Raw genomic sequence first — 23,864 nt, forward strand, 5'->3', positions numbered from 1 at the left:
CTCCCAAGCTATTTTTACCTACTGTTTTGCACTTCATTTAAATTTAGTCTTGCAGCAGAGCTATTCTTGTATAGTATCACTAAGGATTTTTTCTCCATGCTTCACAGTATTCACTTCTCCAATTGGGCTCAGCATTTCCCTGTAGACAGTGTGGATTCTGTTTTGTGAAAATATGGTGTGTTCTTCAGCTGCATGTAGAACTGGAGACTATATTTCCTTACCAGCATAAATAAACATTTTACTTTGTCAGTTTGAGAGATGTAATGAAAAGAGAATGAAATGGACCAAATTCTTCCAGGAGCTTTCAAACTGTTTTGTCTAATTTTGTACCATTCTTGCAGCACATTCTTCAGTTGAAAGGAGTTTTTGTAGTTTTAAATGCATAAAAACATATTTGAGGAATAGTATGGCCCAGGATTGTATATCAGCTCTCGGCTCTTGTCTCTACCTCACTTGAGAAACCAGTGATTACTTGAAAACCAAGAGCATGGTATGATGATGTCATCAAAAGATTTGGGAAGAAGAAGGATTGTTGAGTTAACTTCTTTTATAAGTAACAATGCTCAACTGCACAATCTAACAGTTCATTTGTAGATAAAATTAAGTGTCATTATTATTATTACCGTTATTATTATTGAAAATAGAATAAGGCTTTCACCCCAAAAGATTTTACAGCAACAGTTATTGTTATTATTATTATCATTATCATTATCATTATCATCATCATCATTTTTTTTTTTTTTTTTAATTTTTATTATTACTGTTAGCAGTAGCATTAGTAGTGGTAGTCTTCATCATCATCTTAGTAGTAATAATAGTAGCAGCGGTGGTCATTAGAAATGCAATATATGTGTATACTGAAAGGGAAGGAAAAGGGATTTTCAATATGTTTCCCAGCCTCCACAGAATAAGGTCCAAAAACAAGAAAATCACTTTTGAGGTAGGACATGGGGGAGGGGGAGGGGTGTGTGGAGAAGCAGTGGTGGGCTGCTTCACTGCTCCACCAGGTAAATACCAAGATTTTAAAAGCTCTGGCTATCTTTCCCAGCTGTCTGAGGATTGTGAATTATTCTGAAGCAAAACCACACTTTCTGAAAGTTTGCCTCTCCTCTTTCATTTGATTTTGGGTTTCAGGCCTATCAGTAGCACATAGTAGCTGTCAATATTCACTGTTTGACCTTCAGGATTGTAATTAATCCACAGTGTACCTCCCATATCCCACAAAACTGTCATTGTCAACTTTCCTGCAGAACATGGCTTTTGGAATATTTTTGCTGAGGTGAAGTTTGATATTTCAACATGATATTATGCTGCTTACTGTGCGGTTGATACTGATGGACCCAAATCTCATCACTGATTACTATGTGGCTAAGAAAGTCTCTCCTTCCTTTCCAAACCACACCATATGTTATATTAAGTGCTACCAATCATTTTCTCATCTTTTTTAATGTTCCTGTTCATTTTGGAAGTGGATGACCTACATGAATGGTTTTTGTCACAGACAGATAAATGCTCACTTTTAAATATTTCATTCACTAAGAGAGTTATCACTGTATTGTAGCTTCATTCTGCAAATTATCTCCAAATATTTAGTGCCTTCAAAGTACAGCAAACAAAACATTCCAATCATTTCTTTCATAGCGCATCTGGCCAATGGGAAATTTATGAGAAAATGATCTGAAACCATTTAAATAGGGGTATTATTTTGACCAACAGAGCTATGCACAAGAAAAACTGTGAGAATAATGCATGTCATTGTTGAGTCAGTGATATCAACCTATGGAGTACAAAAAAAATTGTTTTTTATTATTGTGTGTAACATACATCATCTTTTCTTCATGCATATATTTGTTATGGTTCACTACATAAATTGTGAATCAATATTATCATGAAAATTAATAGTATTTAACCTCAAAAAGTTAGCTACATAGTTTTACTGTTGTTATTGAAACAGATTTTATTTGTACTGTGTACAAATTTGTATTGACTGATACATGTGTAGTTATGACATTGTGTGCATAGAAGTCCCTGCAATATTTAAAATAAATTTTATTATTTTATAACACACACATTCTTATACTTTCATTTTTTCAGCAACAAGAAAAGAGGAACTTCGATATGTAAAAGAATCTTACATTTGGAATACTATTGGAATATCTCTTGTTCATACCATTCCAATCATGTCTGCATCAACATTGCTGCTGTTCAGAAGCTTGTTTAATGTTCCTTCATACATGGTGAGCTATTTACCGTAATGATGGATAAAAAGTAAATTGCTACCCAGTATTGCATTAGCTGTCTAATTAGTTTCATTTAAGTTGATATTTTTTTAACAACAGAGAAACACCATAAAATCATATTGCTTTTGATTGGCATCCCATGTAGCATCAATTATAAGAGACTGCATCTGTGGCCTTCAAAATGGTATGTTTAAATGTGAACACAAATGAGAATTACACCTCTATTCATACTACCAATAATATAGAATGAAGAGAGGTTTTTAAAAAGCAAAAGGAAAGGAAAATATACCTTTTTTTGTGGTCATTGTATCGCAGAATAGATGTTTTCAGTTTGTCAGAGACATTTCAGTTCCAGTATTGTGGAAAAGTTATCATCATTAATTGGAAAATATTAATAACTTTCCAGATGTGGGTGTATATTTTTAAGAGTGAGTTATCACAGAATAGAAATTCAGCTAAAGTTGCTCAACAAGGGAAAGTCATCTGGACTGTATGAGATACTCGTAATTCTACAGAAACTACATGAAAGAAATTTCTCATCTCCTAGCAGGTTACTGGTGCAATCAAGTGCACATTGGTGAACATTGAGCTCTGTGGCAGACGACTTCTACATGTTCCTTTGTTGAGGCAATGATATCAGTTATAGCTGCGGATGGCACAAGATTACAAAGATTGGACTGTTGGATTGTGCATCATTCAAAATGTTTTACCTGGTCAGATAATCATGTTTGTTGCTATACCAAGTCAGTAATCATGTCCAGATGTGCTACCATCCAGTAAAATGGCTGCTCAAAATATGCACTGTGCCAGGGATGCAGGCCAGCTATGCTGGATGCTGATGTTCACCTGAGGTTCCACAGGACATGTGGTTGTAATCAGATGGACTTGGTAATCTGTGCAATAAGTGCAAATTATTGCAGATACATGAATTCTTTCATGTATTATGTCTTCCCATGGCTTTATCCAGCGTGATAATTTCTCATGTCACAAGGGCAGAATCATGCTACAGTGGTATGAGGAGCATGGCAGTGAACTCATATTGATTTCCTGGCCACCAAATTTGCTTGACCTGAACTCAGTGGAACACGTATGTTTTATTATTAGCTGTCAGCTCCATGCCCACAAAACACCAGCCATAATTCATGGAGATTTGGTGACCTCTGAGTAGAAATCTGGGGCCAAATAACTCTAACACAACTACAAAGGATTTGTCAAATTCAGCTATGCAGAATTGCTGCTGTGCTGTGTTTCAAAAATACAGAAACATACTATTAAGCAGGCAGTCACAATGCCTTGATACTTCAGAGTATACTTTCTGAATAATGTAAGGAATTTCATCTTTGCTATCTCTCCATGGCATTTGCCCTTTTTGTTCTTTACCTATCTTTCAGTTCCACAAATAAATTCTGGTAGTCAGGACCATATTTAGTACCTATGGGCCCCTATGCCAAGTTTATGTGGGCCCTGTCAATACAAATTCTGTGGTAATTAAGCCAAAAGATAAGTTTCAGATCAATTTTTTAGTTAAGGCTTATTTTGTAATTGTATAACAATCTACTGTAATTTCTGATTACAGTGATAGCCATCTTTGCCATGGCATATTTGTTATTAGCCTACAATGGTGGGTACAGGTGCTGGGACAGATCTGCATATTGTTGCTACAGTAGTGGGTGCATCATCATAATATGTAATGGGGATGTAGACAGATTTTCTGTGATTTGGAATAGTTTTAAGTCCTTCTTTGTTTCTTTAAACCAATATAGGTTTTATTTTTTTCTGGAAATAATCAAAAATTTTTTGTTTGGTCTATTTGGGTTCATTCAAAGACGTGTCCATGTAAATTCAGTTCCTCTTTTCTCATTGTTTCTGAGATTTTTGTGGTTGTTTGTTAAAGGGTTTTGTTTTTGGTGTGGATTAGTTTGTTGTTACAGAATTTGTAACATAATATTTTTCTGTATATATCTATAAATTCTAGAGTGCAGCAATCAGTCATCCTTCTTTTTTTTTTTTTTTTTTTTTTTTTTTGTAGGTTTTATTTTGCAAATCCAGATTTTGGCTAGTGCCTAGCCATTATCAATGCATTATTTCTAGTCTCGATACATGTCAGTTCTCTGTTGTTTGGGTGTCAGTCACAGTTCCTTCAGTGTTCAATTTATAAATAATATCACAGTCACTGAGTGCACCAACTTTCCTAATGGAAGGTAACTTAATAAATTTTTTTTATATATCCTCACTTTGATCTCCAACCTTTCAACTGGTCCATGGTTGGTGAAGAATAGTGTTTCAGCTGAATTTATGGCTTGTTTTTTCATTCCATGATAGGGACCTTTTGTTACAAACCTATGTGTTTTTGCTAAGTTGTAAGGCCAGTTGAACTTTATTTGTTCTAGATTCCCCAGCCTTTTTCTAAATGTCATTCCAGCTGATCCATTCTTCAAGATATTTGAATTCTTTAATGATTGCTATTTTTTGTTCTCCAAATTTAAGATGTTCCAGTGTTTTTTTTTTTTATGTTTGTTGTTAGCTTGGTAAATTCAAAAGAGATTTTGAGACCAATTTTTCCTGCTTGTTTTTATAGTTTGATGGTCCGCTCTTAAGCTTCTCCCCAGGTTTTAGCTATTAGAACCACATCATCTGCAAAGGCTAGGCAATTGACTTTGATGCCTTTAGTCTTTTCTCCTAATCAGATTTCACTATAGGTCTTCATGTTCCAATCTCTGACTACTTTTTTAGTGCACAGTTAAATAGCAGTGGGGTGAGTCGACCTTCTTGCCATACACCAGTTTTTATCTCAAAATAGTTGGAGAGTTCTGAATTTAACTTTGGAGTTTGTTTCGGTAAGGGTTTTACTGTTTAGGTTTGTGGTTTTTTTGGTTAGGTTTAGTGCTTTTAGTATAGATATGAGGGATGTCCAGTCTAGTGAGTTGTACACTTTTTAAAAATCAATGAAATTGATAATATATGATATTGCTCCTGGTTTTTTTTTTTTTTTTTTTTTTTTTTTTTTTTTTTTTTTTTTTTTTTTTTTTTTTTTTTTTTTGATAGATCATTAGGTTTTTAAGATAAACGATTTGTTCTGGGCGGCCTCTTCCTTTGCTGAAACTTTCTTGGTATTCTCCAAATTGGTTTTCTAGTTGAGGTTCTGTTCTGTTTAGTAGTACTTTTAGAATATCTTGTATGTTACACCTAAGGGTGAAATCCCTCTGTAGTTGCCTGTTTTGGACCATTTCTTATGGAGTGGGTAGATGAGAGCCATGTTCCACTGATCTGGCATTCTTTCATTCAGTTCAGCTGTGATTTGGTTTTTGTCTGAGGTCTAGTTCACTGTCCAGTCATGTTAAGATGATCACCTGCCAAAAGCCAGAATAACAACCATTTGCATTGTGGACAACTGTGAGATATGGAGGAAGAGAGTCTGGGAGATTCCGGAAGGTACCAACAGTGTAGGGTCATGCAAAGTGGTCCCACAGGATCTTGATTGGGCTTAAATCTGAGGATTGTGGTGCCAGAGGAGTACAGTAAACTCATCCTGTCCTGTCATTCCTCGGCAGGGGTGGGGGGTGGGGGTGGGGGGGGGGAGAGGGGGGGGCGGAAACCTGCATTTGGTGGTGGACCTGATCCCCAAGGATAGATGGTGAGACCACCTAGGAAATGCCACAAAACATTCCCCAGATCATAATTCTCCCTCCTGCAGCTTGGACTCTCCCAACGATTGTTGCAAGGTGTATGCTTTCAGGAGTTTCAATCCAGTCAAGCCAACTGCCATCTGTATGATGGAGCATAAGACATGACTCATCTGAAAAGGCCACCTGTCACCACTCAGTGGACATCCAGCTATGAGACTGGCAAGCAAATTCCAACCTTCATCACCAATGAATAGTAGTCAGCATGGGTGCATGAACCATGCACCTGCTGCAGAGGTCAATATGCAGTAACATTCACTGAACAGTCATAAAGAAGATACTGTTGGTAGCCCCTTGGTTTATCTGCATGGTCAGCTACTCAACAGTTACATGTCTATTTACCTGTACACATTTCCACAGCTGTCATTCACCCGTGCCATCTACAGCCTGCAGTGTACCACAGTTGCCTCAGTGTAGGTTTTGGATAGCTTCATTTTGCCATGCAGGGTATTTTTCAACCAAGGTGACATGTGAACAGTTTAAAAGTTTAGCCATTTTGGATATACATCCACCCTTGGCCCAAAAGTCAAGGATCATACCAATTTGGATAACAGATAAATTGCTCAGTTCTTGCATTACAACAATGACTGCAGCGTTTCGCCCCATCCCACCCTGACACACTTTATATACCCTTCACTGCCATCACTTGCCATCTGTGAGTGGCTATTGCAAGGTGGCACTGAACATAGGTGGTGCTCACATTAAGGTGACTGGATCGTGAAGTTTTCAAGACCCTACATCATTGTGTTTAGTTCCTCAATGGTGAGTAGTTCCTAGTTAGTGTTGGTTGTGTTTCAGGTGCTGAACTTCATTTTTTTTCTATGGCTTTTTCTCAGTTGCAGAGGTTTCTGAAATATTCTCCTGATATTTTGCAATTATCCTTGTTGTTGTTGGCAATACTTTTCGTCTTGGAGTTGTAGGGCTGGTGGGTTGTATTTAGCTATTTTTTGTTTAAAAGTCTGTAAAATATTTTTATGTTGTTTTTGATTAAGCCTTCATTGGTCTGAAAGAGGAGGAGGTCTTCTGGGGCTTTTTTGATTCTTTTGAGGTTGTTTCTGACACATTTCCTCACATTTAAGATGTTTCGTCTGTTATATTCATTTTTCTGTGAATGCCACTGTCTTTTCTTCTCAGTTCAATGAATATATCACAAACATCTCTCCGATAGGCTTGTTTTTGGCTTTGGTTGTGTGAGTTGGTTGGTCAGGTTTAGTTATTAGAATTTCTTTTTTTTTTATCCCAGTTTTGGTTTTGCATGTCTTCAGTTGCGAGAGGAAACTTTTTTGAGTTTATTATCTTCTTTCAATGATAATTTCTGCTCTTGAGTTTATTGGTTCAGTTTTTACTTTTGGCAACAATTTTTGAGTTTTATTTTAGAAAGGTAGTGATCAGAGACTAGGTTTGCACCTCTGAGGACTTTGGCATTTTGTGTTTCTCTATGGAACTATGAGGGACATGTGATTAAGTTTGAAAGCACATAGGTGTTTATTTGGTGAGCTCTGTGTTTCCTATTGCCGTGGTGACTTTTTAAAAGACATTGATTTCAGGACCATGTTGTCTGCTTGTCTTAGTTCTCTCAATCTTATGCCATTTTGGTTAGTTCTGTTATGTGATGGATAGTTCCTAAGAATGTTTCTACATCTGCATCTACGTCTACATCAATACTCAGCAAATCACCATGAGGTGCATGACAGAGGATTGTAACAGTTGTAGGGGTTTCTTCTTATTCCAGTCATGTATGGAGCATGGGAATAATGATTGTCTGAATGCTTCTGTGTGTGCAGTAATTATTCTGATCTTATTGTTACAATACTATGTGAGCACTATGTAGAGGGTTGCAGTACAGGGTGACACAGAATAACGGGAATGTTTGACTTGAGTAGTGGCAGCCATGGGCAGGTGGCAGCACTGTGGGTTCATGACATTTATCGAGTAAACAGTCTGCCATTTCAGTAATCATGGATCAGTGGAATGGACAACAGCATGTGTTAACCATAAAAATGTTTTATGAAAACAATGATAGTTTTGTAGTGGCATAGAGAGAGTTTTGATGTTTTTATAATTTAGGATGTCATAATGCCATTCTGTTGAAACTCACAATAAAATGTTGGATTAATAAATCTGAAGAGACTGGATCTGTCCTCAAGAAGAAACCGACAGGACAAACAAGAAGTGTGCATTCTCCAGTAAACATTGATGTTGTAAGGAAGTGTGCCTCATGGAGCCCACAGCATTCAATTCATAAGCAAGCAGCTGTGCTTGGAATGTCCCAGGAGTGTGTTTGCAGAATTATTCATCTTGATTTAAAATTTCATCTGTGCAACAATTGAAGGACAACAATTACCGGTCACGATTAGGATTCTGTCAACAAATGATAGCAGAAATGAACAATGACGATGAATTTCTAAACAAGTTGTGGATGTCAGACGAGGCACATTTTCATCTCACAGGTTTTGTGAATAAACAGAACTACCATTACTGGGCAAACACAAATCCTAATGATGTTCATGAGTGCCCCTTATATTCTACTAATATGACACTATTGTGTGGTGTTTCATCACATTGGATTATTGGGCTGTATTTGTCACAAATGAAAAGGGAAACACAGTAACTGTCAATGCCGGTTGTTACATGGAGATTTTACAAACTTTTGTTTCACATGCATTAAACAACTTTCCAAGCATTCAAGAAGCCTGGTTTCACCAGGACATATCAATATCACACACTGCATAGCAATTGATGGCATATGTGTGAGTATTGTTTGGCAACCATGTGATCTCATCATTCAGTAACATTCCCTGGCCCCCTAGATCACCAGATTTGTCTGTTTGTGATTTTTTCGTGTGGGACTACCTCAAGAGCAAAGTCTACACAACTCAAACAAGAACCCTGGATGAGTTAAAACAGAGAATTCAGGATGCAATTCACAGTATCCCAGCTGAGATGTTGCAGCTGTCAATTAGGAATCTCAACAGCAGATTTCACGAACGTATTCATACAAAAGGATCCCATGTAAAGGACATAATTTAAAAAAAATGATAAATGCCATCAATATTTGGTAAATGACAAAGTTGTAAGATTTCAATCACTATGAATGCAATTTCTTTCTTTCCTTCATCACTTCTAGTTTTATTGGATTGTGAAAGTGTTCCTGTTTTTCTGTGTCACCCTGTGTATCTGTAGAATAATCATTTAAAGCTGATTCTTGAAACTTTGTTAATAGACTTTCTCAAGATAGTTTACATCTGTCTTTAAGAGTCTGCCATTTCAGTTCCTTCAGTATCTCTCTGACACACTTCCATGGATTAAACAAACCTGTGACCAATTGTGCTGCCTTTCTCTGTGCACATACAGTACCAGTATTAGTCCTGTCTGGTATGGGTTTCACACCCTTGGGCAATATTGTAGAACTGGTTAGGTGAGTGATTTTAAGCAATCTCTTTTATAGACTGATTGCTCTTCCCCAGTATTCTACCAATAACCTGATGTCTACCACCTGCATTACCCACAACTGAACCTATGTGATCATTCAATTTCATATCCCTACAAAGTGTTATCCCCAGGAATTTGTATGAATTGGCTGATTCCAACAGTCTCTCACTACATTATAGTCATAGGATACTACTTTTTTTTTTCATTTTGTGAAGTGCAAAATTTTACATTTCTGAACATTTCGAGCAAGTTGCCAATCTCTGTACAGTGCTTAAATATTATCAGGCTTTGACAGAATATTTATGCAGCTTCTCTCAGATATTACTTCATTATAGATAACTGCATCATCTGTAAAAAGCCTGATTTTACTACTAATATTGTCCGCAAGGCCATTAATATACAACATGAACAGCAAGGGTCCCAACGCACTTCTGTGGGACACACCCAAAGTTACTTCTGCATTTGATGATGACTCTCCATCCAAGATAACATGTTGTGTCCTCCCTACCAAAAAACCCTCAACCCAGTCACAAATTTCACTTGAGACTCCATATTATCATACTTTTGACAATAAGTGTAGGTGTGGTACTGAGTCAAATGCTTTTCAGAAATCAAGAAACACTGCATCTACCTGGTTGCCTTGATCAAGTTATTAGTATGTCATGAGAGAAAAGTATAAGTTGAGTTTCACATGGTTGATGTTTTCTAAATCCATGCTGGTTGACATTGAGGATTTCATTCTGTTCAAGATACCTCATTATGTTAGAGCTCAGAATATGTTCTACGATTCTACAACAAATCAATGTTAAGGATAATGGATGTAGTTTTGTGGATCACTTCTGTTTTGTGGATGACTTCTACTACTATTATTGTAGATAGGTGTGCCCTGTGCTTTTCTCCAAGAACTGGGCACATTTTTTTGTGAAGTGAGAAGAATGGCTAACTCAGCCTCAAATTTAGTATAAACTGAACTCCTCCCGAACAGGCCATGAAGGCCCAACGGTATTGACCGGCCGCCATGTCATCCTCAGCTCATAGGCATCACTGGATGCGGATATGGAGGGGCATGTCGTCAGCACACCGCTCTCCCGGCCGTATGTCAGTTTCCGAGACCAGTGCCGCTCTTTTTCAATCAAGTAGCTCCTCAGTTTGCCTCACAAGGGCTGAGTGCACCCTGCTTGCCAACAGCGCTCGGCAGACCAGATGGTCACTCATCCAAGTGCTAGCCCAGTCCGACAGTGCTTAACTTTGGTGATCTGACTGGAACCGGTGTTATCACTGTGGCAAGGTCGTTGGCCAAATTTAGTATAGAATCTCATAGGGATTCCATTGGGCCCTGGAGCTTTGTTCAATTTTAACAAGTTCATCTGTTTCTCAATGCCACTGACACTAATACTTACTTCAGTCACCTTTGCAGTGGTACGAGGATTAAATTAGGGCAATTTTTGTGGGTTTTCGTTAGTAAAGGGATATATTGAAAATAGAGTTAAGTATTTCAGCTTTTGATTTGCTACCCTCAATATCAGTTCATGTGTCATTCGCTAGGGACTGGACACTACCTTTGGTGCCACTATATGACCAGAATTTATTTGGGTTCTGTGAGAGATCATTTGACAGTATTCTGCTACAGAAGCCATTGAAGGTAACATGCATTGCTCTCTTGATAGGCAAACACGTTTCATTCGGCATTTCTCTATCTGTAGCTTTATGATTTGTTTTGAACCTATTATACAGTAATCTCTGTTTCTTTAAAAGTCTCTTTACAGTGACTGTATACCATGGAGGTTCTCTTTCATAATGGGCTGTTCTACTAGGTACATATATATCCAGTGCATGGCCAATGATTCTCTTAAACTTGAGCCAGAGTTCCTCTACATGCTCCTGCCCTGTGCAGAAAGTTTCAAGTTTGTCACTGAGATATGACACTACTAATTTTTTGTCTAGTTTAGTGAACATATGTATCTTTCTGCTTGTTTTAGTTGTTCTTTGTACTTTGGTAATCATTGTTACCAGAACTGTGTCATGGTCAATGGTACCAATTTCAATGTTGACATCCTCAAAGACGTCGGGTCTATTTGTTGCCGCTAGGTCCAATATATTTCCATCATGAGTGGGGTTGCTAACTAACTGTTCTAGGTAGATTTCAGAGAAGACATTTAGTAATGTTTCGCAGGAAGTCTTATCTCACACACCACAAACAAAACTGTAATTTTCTCAGTTAATTGGTGGACTGATTAAAGTCTCCACTGATGATTACAGTATGATTGACAAAGTTACATACAAGTGAACTGAGGTTTTCTCTAAGGTTTTCGGTAACATCAGGAGATGAATCTGGTGGGCAATAGAAGGATTGAATTATCATGCTATGCTCAACACTAATACTGACTGTTGCCCAAACACTGTCACGTGCAGCTTCAGTTTCCATTATGGTGGATTTGAGTTTCTTGTCTACTGTGACAAATACACCACCTCCATTCCCCCATTTGCCTAACCCTTCCATATACACTTAAATATTCCCAAAAAGTCTCACTGCTATCAATTTCTGGTTTCAACCAACTTTCTGCAGCTAGTATTATGTGGCTTCACTGGTTTACATGATGACTTCAAACTCTGGCATTTTGTTGTGAAAGCTTCAGCAATTTACCACTATGATTTTAATACTCCCACCTGTGGGAGGCATTTCTTTTGACCTTACACTGATACTTCTGAGTTTCTTACTGCTGTCATTATCTGGATTGGATAGAGTGTTGCCTAATGTAAAACTATCCTTATGTGAATCCCCCACACAATCAGCTACCTGATTAGCAGCCTCTGATGTGTAGTGCACACCCGACCTATTTAGGTGGACCCTACAATTCTCAACCCTATGATGCAAGTTCAGGAAATCACTGCCTAGCTTGTCACAGACCCTTCGAGGTCTCTGTTTCAGTGCTTCCACCAACTCAGAACTAAAGGGCCACAATTGGTTCTGGCAACAATTTTGCAAATTGTGAGCTTTGTTGAAACTCTATGCGGAAGGCTGGCCTTTTCAAACTTCTCTGCCAATCACTGGAATGAACTAAGAATGACATCGGATCCCAGACAATAGGCATAATTTGTTCCAATGTTCACCACAATCTGCAGTTGGTTGTACCCTGTTCCATCAGTGGCTGCTGGAATAGCCTCTTCAGTATGTTGAATGGGGCTTCCAGCCATACACACTGAGTGCAGCTGGAGTCCTTTCCTGTTTCTTACTGCCATTTCCCTATTCTTCATACATTTGAACTGTCAACAATTAGTAGACCCCTATACTTTCGTGTTTGCCTTCTCCTGATACTGGACAAAACAGTTTTCCCCAAAACAGGTGAAGTGAATTACAATGGCTCAGTTTCAGTTTCAGTGAAAGGCAGGGTGATCAGTACAACACCCTGAGTCCTCCCCAGCCACTGTCCATGCTATACAGGACACCTAGATCTACCATTGATACACCCCTCACAGTCAAGTGGATGGGCAATGACAGAACCTGTACTTTCTGCAGAGGAGACAGGATCGACAAGAGATGACAGTGCTTGAGGTACCACTGGTACAGTTACATGACTTGCAGGAGCTCTTCCAACACACCAATTTGCAGCAGCTGCCAATCGTTTGACAGTAGACAGGGCAATTTACAGCTGCTTACAAGTGTCAACCAACTCATCTCTTATTTGAGAACAGCATTCACAGTGGGGTTGCATTTTAGCTGGCACATTGTATATCAAAGCAGTGACAAATAACTTTAAATTAAATGTGCTGATTATCTTCCAATCTGTTGAGCTAAGAGATTGCTAATTCCCTGTAAGAACTGAAGCAGATACATAAAATGAGATTTCTATTAAGACAACACAAAAACCTGTGATAAAAATTACTAGTTCTCTAAAACATTTTGATGTTAATTATAGTTGTTAGCAAACTTGAAATCCTAGTTAATTTACAGTAAATGTGCATAGTATACAGGGCTTCTCCCCTTTAAGGGAAAATACATGTAATACAATGTGTTAGTTAGAAGATCTACTACAATAACTAAATCACAAATGCTGATTTGTTGCAAATTGCTTGTGAATTATGCAAAGGACTATGGCAGCTTCTGAAAATTCTCAAAAATGTTTGTTTATTTGCATTGATATGCAATGAAATTCAGTGAAGATGTATACTTTGGTTGAACTGTAAACCACAGATGCTGATTTGTTACAAATTAAATTACATATCCAAAATAATTGTGTCACTAACTTATTAGAACATAATTTTGTAAGCATCTGAAAATTCTGAACCTAACCTATTTCTCACATAATTGTACAGTGAAATTTTTGTATTTCTTCACAATCCCTATGTGGGCATTGAAGTTCCCCATAAGTAGGATGTTGTGTTTTTTTGGAATTTTTTGTAGAACATCATCTAGTTGGTTCCAAAAGGGTTCCACCTTTACTTTGGCCTTTTTATTGTCTTCATTTATGGAGGCACAAGCATTCAGAGTGGTGTATTTCCTGTTAGCAGATTTGAAAATGAGTATAGAGGCTGTTCCAGACTGTAATTCAAAGCTCATAATGGAATTCAAAATATTTTTGCCTGTTATGAAGCAAGTTCCAAGGTGTGATGTGCTTTTCATATTTTTTTCCCGCTATGTATATTCTAAAACTTCCAGAATCAAAATTGTTTTCATCCAAGAATCTGGTTTCTTGTAGTGCTGTTATTAGAATTTTGTGGTTTTTGACAGTGTCTTCAAAATGTTTCAGTATTACAGTTTTTAGAAGAAAATTTATATTGAAAGTAGCTACATAACTTGGATTTTTTTGTGCTTTATCTTGCTTGATGTTCCAAGATGCTCATCTCTGTGTAATGGTGCAGAATCCCCAGAATCCAGTTATGTGTTCATGCACTTTGGTGCAGTGGATTGTCTTCCCAGGATAATTTGTTTCACCTCACACTCTTCTGTGATTGATAATATTATTTATGGTGTGACTGTTGTTATAGCCAGTAGTTCACAACCACAGTTGTTAGCCGTGGAGGTTTCCTTAGCTGCCTCTAACATGGGGAACAGACACTGACCAAAAGCCAGCCAATCGAGGGACAGAAAAACAGCTACCTTTGGATTTTGATTCCTGTGTAGATACAAGGATTGTATTTTATTTCCCACCCACCCTGCATATCTGCAGATCCATTACCTGTCTGCCACCTGGGTTTTTGCCTGTAGGGGAACAAAAGCCACCAGTAGCTTAATTATCATGAGAATGAAATATTTTTTATGAAAATACATTTGTATTTTAACATACTTGTTTATTTGGTTTTTGAATTTGCCAGTAAAAAGCTCACGGTGACCATGCATCCTCACTACTATGTCACAAGTCAGTAAGCTATGTGTCATGTGCTGTGGATCTTACATGTTGCACATTTCCAGTGGTGTCTTGTTGATGTATAAAGGTATCTGAAAATGGTTTCCACAACTTCTAAAGCTCTAGAATCAGTAACTGGTAGTGTTCAATGTCATGGGTCTCAGTTTGGATGAAATGAGGTATGGAAAAAAAACAGTTTCCCATGAGGTCCAGAAGAAAGACAGGCTGATATGTGTACATGAGAACACGTGGCACTGCAGCTCTTACAAATGCCAGAAACTGTCTCTCATGGAGAGCAAGTAACTATTTCAGTTGAGTTTAATAATCCTTAACTACACTTTTAAATGCATGTGACTCTTGGTAGCACATGACAAAGTTGAGACCTTTGGTGGATACATTTCCATTGATGTATTGATTTCCTGTGGGGCCCACTTGGAGCCAAGTGTTCACGAAGTGTGGTGGATGAGCTGACTAGTGTGACATCACGTTTGTTGTAGGGCCTGAATTTCCCCTGGGCCCCTGCTTCCCACAAAAGTGAGTTTACTTCATGCTGCCCAAATTGTGTTAATGTTATTTTACAAAGTCTTATCAATTTTGCTGTCTGAAGTGCCCAGTGTTTGACTGGGAGCCACTGTAAATTTGTCATGAAATGACGTGGCATTTCACTTAGTTCATGTGCACTGCCCACTGATACATACAGCTCAAAAGCCCATGTGAAATAATCACATATACATTTTATCTAATAGATCCTCTGCCGAAATACTAAAATTAAGATGTTTATTTATTTTAAATGGTTTTGACAGCCCATTTGTTGTGTGGGTCTACATGCTGCAGCCTAAACAGTCTGTGCATAAATGCAACCCTGCTGGTAAAGCAACAGTTTATGCAATTGGAGTTGTACCACTATTCTTGATTTTCCTTGTACATATTTATGTAAATAGGTTTGAATCTGTTCAGTTTTATCAGTTTATCTTCATTGCAGTTTTAACTGACACTTACTCTAAATAACTAAAACAAGAAATTGTTCAATTGTTGTTATTGCTAATTTATTATCTGTTGTACTGTGGGTATTTTCATATGATTGCCATTGTTTTAATTTTTACTTTTGAGATCAGAACATTATAGTTTGAGAACAAATATGATTCAGTTTATGAATAGGAAATTTCACCCTGTCTTCTGTATTAACTTCTTAAAAGACAATCAGGAAAAATAAGTATGTGTCCTTCTGTCATCAATTTTTCATCCTTTGGGCTAAAACAATTCTTTCCTTCTTCTAAAAACATCATCTAGGTATATGCTAAATATAATAGGTGATTGCTGCATCCCTGTTGGACATATTGATTGCTGATTATTTTTTACATTTGATTTTGGCAGGTCAATCATTATTTTTCTGTTATTGTATACTAGTCTAATACAGTTTATAATGTGTATATAATGGAAGGAAACATTCCACATGGGAAAAATTATATATAAAAACAAAGATGAGGTGACTTACCGAACAAAAGCGCTGGCAGGTCGATAGACACACAAACAAACACAAACATACACACAAAATTCAAGCTTTCGCAACAAACTGTTGCCTCATCAGGAAAGAGGGAAGGAGAGGGGAAGACGAAAGGAAGTGGGTTTTAAAGGAGAGGGTAAGGAGTCATTCCAATCCCGGGAGCAGAAAGACTTACCTTAGGGGGAAAGAAGGACAGGTATACACTCGCACACACACACATATCCATCCACACATACCTGGATGGATGGATGGATATGTGTGTGTGTGCGAGTGTATACCTGTCCTTCTTTCCCCCTAAGGTAAGTCTTTCCGCTCCCGGGATTGGAATGACTCCTTACCCTCTCCTTTAAAACCCACTTCCTTTCGTCTTCCCCTCTCCTTCCCTCTTTCCTGATGAGGCAACAGTTTGTTGCGAAAGCTTGAATTTTGTGTGTATGTTTGTGTTTGTTTGTGTGTCTATCGACCTGCCAGCGCTTTTGTTCGGTAAGTCACCTCATCTTTGTTTTTATATATAGTTTATAATGTGTGTTTGATATGCATGTTCTTGAGGAATGTGCCATAGACATTTTCTTTTTCCTGGATCAAAGGGCTTTTCAAAATCTATAACTGCCATATTAGTAGCTAGACGAATTCCCTGCACTCTCCCATTAGTTGTTTAAGAGCAGAAACAATATAAAAACAGTGCCCCCTTTCCTAAAACCATAATACTAGTTTTGTTTCACAGATAATGTTCATACTGTTGTTTAACATTCTGGTGTACAATTTATATCTGGGAGTTAGTAAATGGCTGCTTAATTTCTGTTGCCATTTTTTAAAGATAGATCTTACTTTGGCTGTTTTCATTCATCCAGGAATCTTCTTTGATACCACCATACATCAAAGAAATTGGTATATATATATCAATGAAAATAGTAATGTTTGAAAATAAAATATGGACAGATAAATACTCTACTCATCAAGTGGCAGGAGAAACATGTATAACAGAAATGAAAATGCATGAATGTTTGAAGTTAGTAGCTCATTCTGTTGCCAGCTGAGTTGAGGGGAAGGAAGAAGCATGAAGGAAAAGGACTGGTGAGGTTTAAGAACTGGGGAGAGTTATGGAAAAGTTGTGAGAAGGAAAGACTGATTTTTGATGTCTGCACTGGACGAGACTTTAAAATATGACAGCTTAAAGATAGAAATATATAATAAGCAAGATAGAGATTACTGAAAATACAACGTGCAAGAGCCAGTAAGAGCAGAAAGCTAAGTGCATTATACATGGAAGACTGGGGGGGGGGGGGAGATCGGTTGGAAAATAACAGACATAGAAAAATAAGTGGATCAAAGGAAAGGAATAGTTATTGAAAAATGCTGAGGCCACAGAAATTAATGTGAGTTTAGGTGAGTTGGGTGGAGAGAACCAATCATGTGTTTTTGACAGTTCCCACCTGCAGAGTTCTGATAAACTGGTGTAAGGAAAGAGAATCCAGATGCCTCATGTATTGAAACAGGCACTGTCATGTTGTAGAGCATGCTCTCTGACAGGATTTATATGTTGCCAGTTAATTTTTCAATTGTGGCATAAAACACAGCTCACATATACATGAAAAACATTTCAGTCCACAATCAGTATTGTTTTGTAATAACTTACCAAAGAAGAATACACTAATTCGATCCACAATGTGACTCACCATGTCCAATAGTCACTCATTTTGATGACAACAACTTTCCACATTACTTTTTAATCAATACACAATTCTATTGACATGTTCATTAGTTTGGGTTACTGAAATCACTCAAAAGTTATTAAATGCTAAAGTTCTTGAGTTTTGTGAATGTCAGTGCATGTGTTTTCTCATACAGAATGTGCATGACTATGCATACGAACACCGAGATTGCACCCGAGAGAGGTCTTACTTATGAGCTTTCTATCTGTGATCTGCCAACTTTGGGTGTCTAACTGTTTATAGATGAGCATTTTCTAACCTGTATTATGCTTTAAAAATAGGCTAGGATGGATTTTACTGTTTTGGATGAAATACAAGAACTAATGTGATTTTGGCGTACAGTATACAAAATGTTGCTGGTCAGAAATTTAGAGAAATGAATGGTCGTTGTTATTCTTATGCATTGTGAAACACCTTGTTTACATGTATAACTGCCATATCACAAATTAGGGTAAATTACATGAAATTATTAATTACTAAATTTGTTAATTTATACTGCCTGTCTTATGCACCAAAAAATAAAGGCAAAAAAGGAGATAGACAAATTGCAGAATCTATGATGAAATATGCACTGGAAAATGGAGATGTTTATGGATGGAATTCTAATTTTCTTTCCAATTAATTAGTTTCTAATAAATTAAAGTGCTTCCCAGAAAATTTGGAATGCATAGCTTTCTGTTGGTGTGTGTCATTATATGGAATTATGCTTATTAGCCCACAAAGCTCTTACATGTATTGAACTACAGCACTGACTTTTAATTAACTGTAAGTTTTAATTAGCATGGTCTGCAAACAAACTTCTAGAATCAGCCCAACCAAAAGGGCAATCCAAACAATAGATTTATGTGGGAGAAAATTATTAGCAGGATTCAAAATATAACACATGGGATAGAACTACCACACTGTGCTACATTCCTGCCAACACCCACCTCCACCTCTGCCCTAAGACCCTGACTTCACTCGTCTTGCACCCACACCCTCTTCCCTGCCATCTCTGTCTTCCTTTGTTCTCACCCCCCACCCCCAAATCCATTATCTCATGGAATCAGACACTATGCACAACTGCCCCTGCCTGTGGCTGAAACAAGCTCACATTTATTGTATTCCCATCTGCTTCACCTGATTCTCCTAGATCCTGTGTAACACATACCTTGACGTCGATCTCCACCTCTCTGATGGTCACATTCAGTTCACTGTCCACATCATATCAAGCCTACTGCTACCTCTTCATCCCAGTTGTCAGACACTCTTCCAGCCTCTCCCTCCTAATCTCCACATCCTTTCTTAATATGCACTATCCCACATTTCAACTAAGTTACTGTGCCATCACCAAGTAGTCAGCTGGGACAGTTTACTCATTCAGGTTGTAATGTGTATATATATACTTTGCACCTCTGAAAAAGGATTCAACCTAAAGTTAGCAACATTCTCAATGTTATTTGTGCACTTTTTGATCCCTCAGTGTCTCTGCATTTCTTTGTGTTGTTACCCTTAAAGCTTCAATTATTTACTTTTCATCAGAGGTTTCCATGACCATGTTTATAAAGTAAGTCAAGTATTGATTCAACAGAAGCAAGCAATAAGAATACTTTATATATAAATAACTATAAATATTGCTGAACACTTTCAATCATTTCTCAGTGCATTTATGCCTTAATGGTGCATTGATGACAGTAAAAATATGTTTCAGTTGAACTCTAATCTACTAAATCATAATGCAAGTCACAAAAATAATTTGCATATAGACTTTGTCAATTTGTCAAGGATTCAGAATGGAGTTATGTGCTCTGGTATAAAGGCATTCAACACTCTCCCATCTAACATAAACAAAAAACTGGGACTCTCAACAAATAAAAAAAATTAAAAACATTCCCCATTAGCTTCTTTTTCACCAAATTCTATGAATATCTGGGTTTGTGGATTCAAAAGTTAAGTTTGCTACGTGACAAATAACAGTATTGAATAGAGTGACAACCTATTACTAATGCAATAACTTTTAACTCATTAACCAAGTAGTTTCAGTAAGAAGACCATGGTAAACTGTTTTCTAAAAGTAGTGCGAGAAGTTTGATTTAACTCTGTTTTTCTAAGCTCCTGATTTTTGTGACTAATTTTGAATAAAATCATTTTGGATATTAGGCTACATCATTATAAAACACCAAAGCAACTAAATTGCCCATGCTTTGACTGACTTTCTGTGGTCCTCTTCAGTGCAGTTAACTGCTGGATGCTAATGAATATCTTCCCCTATACACTGCTGATTTTGATTTTGATTATCTGGTGGCTACCAGTGTCACATATCTGAGATGTCATTGGACAATTTGAAAAGAGGTAACTATGGAGGGGTAGACTATTCCCTGTGCTACTTTGGTGGCTGATTGGAAGACAACTCTTTAAGGTGACTGGTAGGAAATAGTGTATCAGCAGGTGACTCCTGTTGGTGACTGGTAGGCAATACCAAATTGCCAGCTTGTTCCCAGAGGTAAAGCTCCCCTGAACTGAAGCACTAAGGCTGCATGACAGTTCTCTCATGGCTGCTGTTTATGCTGTTAAAGCCATGTCAAATGGTGATGCTCACTGCTGACACATGTAGTCCACTGGGGTGGAATCACTGTCAGTCAGGCCTTAGGTAAATTGTAGTTGTCCTCCCTGTTCATGCCAACCTCCCTGTTCATGCTATTAGATTATTTGATTATTTCAATAACCTCTCTTATATTTCTCTGTTGCTCACAAAATTTTTCCTTTATTGAACTATAATTCACTGCTGAACAAGCATGCAAATTTCTAAAAAAATTGATAGAACAGACACATTCCTGGAGGTGTTTAGCTTCAGCTGGTAGTCATTCCAACTTAAATAAGCCAACAGCATTTTCATAACAGCTCATACACAACAAGCATCATTTCTCTGGTGACTGCCCCTTTGATAGTATATGTTTTGCCAACTACAGCTCTGATAGTATATGTTTTGCCAACTACAGCTCTGGCATAAGTGCTATTAGGATGGCACATTGGGCAAGTCTTACAGTTAATGTGGTCACAATGGTAGGAGATGTAGTTTGGGGAAATGGGTGCAGAAAGATATTGAATAGAATGGAAAGGGGTGCGGATGATGAAAAGCTATTGTATGTGTAGTGAGAAAAATATCAGACAGAGTGGATTTTAGGAAGTCATAGCCTTTTCAAAGTAGCTGACTAATACATTCAAGACAAGGATAATACTGAGTGACAAGATATGTACTCCTAAGCTGTTTTTTGGAAGGATTAGCTGTACCTCGGTTGGATGTGATGACCCAGGAATTGGCTCTTGAACTAGGCTGCTGGGGTAATTACCTACACAGAGTGTACATACCTTGGGACAGATGTGAAATCTGGGAAAAATGTGAGAATTTTTCATCCAGGAAAAACCCTGAAATTTTTTAGACTTCTAGGAATTTTCGCTGTTTTTATTTTCCATTGAATTTTTGTAAATTTGATGATAAGAACTGATACTCTAGCAAAGAATTTTACTTTAGGCCATTAGTGCAGAATAATACTGCATCAATAAAACATAAACAAGAGAATAACACCTAAATAAAACTTGTGTTGCAAAGAAAATGTGTAACTTACAACAACAAAACACAGTGCACACAGAAGCATCTGTTGACAGCAAAATGTGTGAAACAGTTTAGACTATGCAACACATTCTAACAACAAACTGCTTTTGATGAGCATGATGTCAGAACTGTTTACATTTCTAACAGGTCCCAGGAAGATATTGTGAATGGTGATTTGAGATGTGTTACTTTCAAAGTAAATTTCCTTTTATGCAAGATGAATTATGTTACATGTGAGAATGTGTGATGAATTTTTAAAATTATGGAGCATTTGACTCTCAATCAAAACTTAACACTTTGAGGACTAGACACTTAGAAAAATTTTGGTCTCAAAAGATGAGCTGTTTATGCCATTATTTAAAATTTTACTGGCACATTTGTGTTTGATGTATCTTAAAGGATAACATATGCTAAAAATGCCAAGCTTCAAGGTTGGTTTTTCATATTTATTTTATTTCTTTCATAGATTAAAAATTATGCAATAATGCTGACAGAATGTGAAATTACCATTCAAAAAAGTACATGGTGAGTTCTTGAACAATTTCCATGTAAGTGACTTTTCTATGGAAAAGTAGAAGTTCATGATGGAGCATGTATTGAGCAAGGTAACCCAGAAACTGTTCACTGCATGTCAGTGAAAATTATAATCATGCTTTTCAGAGATATTCAACTGCTGTGATTTAAGCTGTGCCCTTAGGATCCTGCCCAACCACACCTTCAGAAAAAAACAGCAAAATATTTTTGACTACTGTTTTAATTTTGAATAAAAATCATCAACAATCATGAGTGAAGACTTCTGGTGTAAAAAATCACTCTCATTGTACCAAAGGTCATGTCAAAGAGGGCAGAGGAGCAAACAGAGGTTCAGGGTACTATCTTGCCCTTGGGGTGGGAAACTGCCCCTAGAAGTGAAGGAATTGGCAGTGATCAAACATGAGGATGCAGAAGGCAATGGAAACCACTCATTAAGGGCACATAACATGTATCCAGTGGGATTACAATTCAAGGTGAAAGAATATCAATGTTAAGATTTACTGATGACATTGCTATCCTCAGTAACAGTGAAGAAGAATTACAGCGTCTGTTAAATGGAATGAACAGTTTAATGAGTACAGAATATGGACTGAGAATAAATTGAAGGCAGACGAAAGTAATGAAGAGTAGCAGAAATTATAACAGTGACAAACTTGACATCATAATTGTAGGCACAAGGAAGGTAACTGGAAAGAAACCACGGATGACAGAAGAACTACATCAGCTGATTGATGAAAGAAGAAAGTACAAAAATGTTCAGGGAAATCCAGGAATACAGAAATAAAAGGCACCTAGGAATGAAATAAACAAGAAGTGCAGGGAAGTGAAGGTGAAGTGGTTACATGAAAAATGTGATAAATTGAAAAAGAAATAATTGTTGGTATGATGACTCAGCATATAGAAAAGTCAAATCAACTTTTGATGAATTTAAAAGCAAGACTGGTAATGTTAGGAGTGCAACAGGAATTCCACTGTTAACTACAAAGAAGTGAGCAGATAGTTGGAAAGAGTACAAAGAAGGCTTCTATGAGATGGAGGACTTAGCTGATGACATGATAGAAGAAGAAACAGGAGTTGATATGGAAGAGATAGGAGATCCAGTATTAGAATCAGAATTTAGAAGAGCTTTGGAAGACTTAAAAACAGCTAAGGCAGAAGATACTCATAAAGTTCCATCAGAATTTCTAAAATCATTGGTGGAAGAGGCAAAAAAAATGATTATTGATGTCGGTGTGTAGAATGTATGAGATAGGTGATAGACCATCAGATTTTTGAAAAAAACCATCATCAAAGCAATTCCCAAGATTTCAAGAGCTGACGAGTGTGTGAAATATTGCACAATCATCTTAACAGCTCATGCATCCAAGTTGTTGACAAGAATAATATACAGAAGAACAGAAAAGATAATTCAGAATGAGTTATCCCTTCGGTGGGTGTGCCTGCAGCAGTTACTCACAAGATTTAGTTTTCTGTTAGTATCACAGATAGCGTTACAATTGCGTTCATGTCCAGGTACGTATTTGTTATTCTCATCAGATGTCATCACTCAATGCATTTGTGCAATTCATGCTTTCAGCAGTTTGGTTGCTACTGTTGGTTGAAACATGAGTGTTGCTTTTGCAGTGTGTTTGCCGCAATGTGCCTTGTGATGTAAGTATTTTCTATACTTGTGTTTTTCTTCCACCTCAAGGCAATCATTCTTTTATATTAATATATAATGAATATTCGAATCAAATCAAAGTTCCCATGTGCAATTTTCATTACTCTTTACAATCTTGGATATTGATTTGCTACAATATATTACTTTTATATAAACATGTGT

At 37.2% G+C, this 23,864-nt stretch overlaps 1 protein-coding gene across 1 annotated transcript in view; it reads left to right on the forward strand.

The window, feature by feature from the left end:
• LOC124596565 (ATP-binding cassette sub-family C member 12-like) overlaps positions 1–23,864 on the forward strand; it is a 526,900-nt gene that overhangs the window by 147,887 nt on the left and 355,149 nt on the right. The window contains exon 9 of the mRNA XM_047135749.1: positions 2,095–2,237. Within this exon, the coding sequence (XP_046991705.1) occupies positions 2,095–2,237 (143 nt within the window). The remainder of the gene's footprint in view (positions 1–2,094; positions 2,238–23,864) is intronic.

This window comes from Schistocerca americana, chromosome 2 (genome assembly GCF_021461395.2).
Source record: "Schistocerca americana isolate TAMUIC-IGC-003095 chromosome 2, iqSchAmer2.1, whole genome shotgun sequence".
NCBI classification, from domain to species: Eukaryota; Metazoa; Arthropoda; class Insecta; order Orthoptera; family Acrididae; genus Schistocerca; species Schistocerca americana.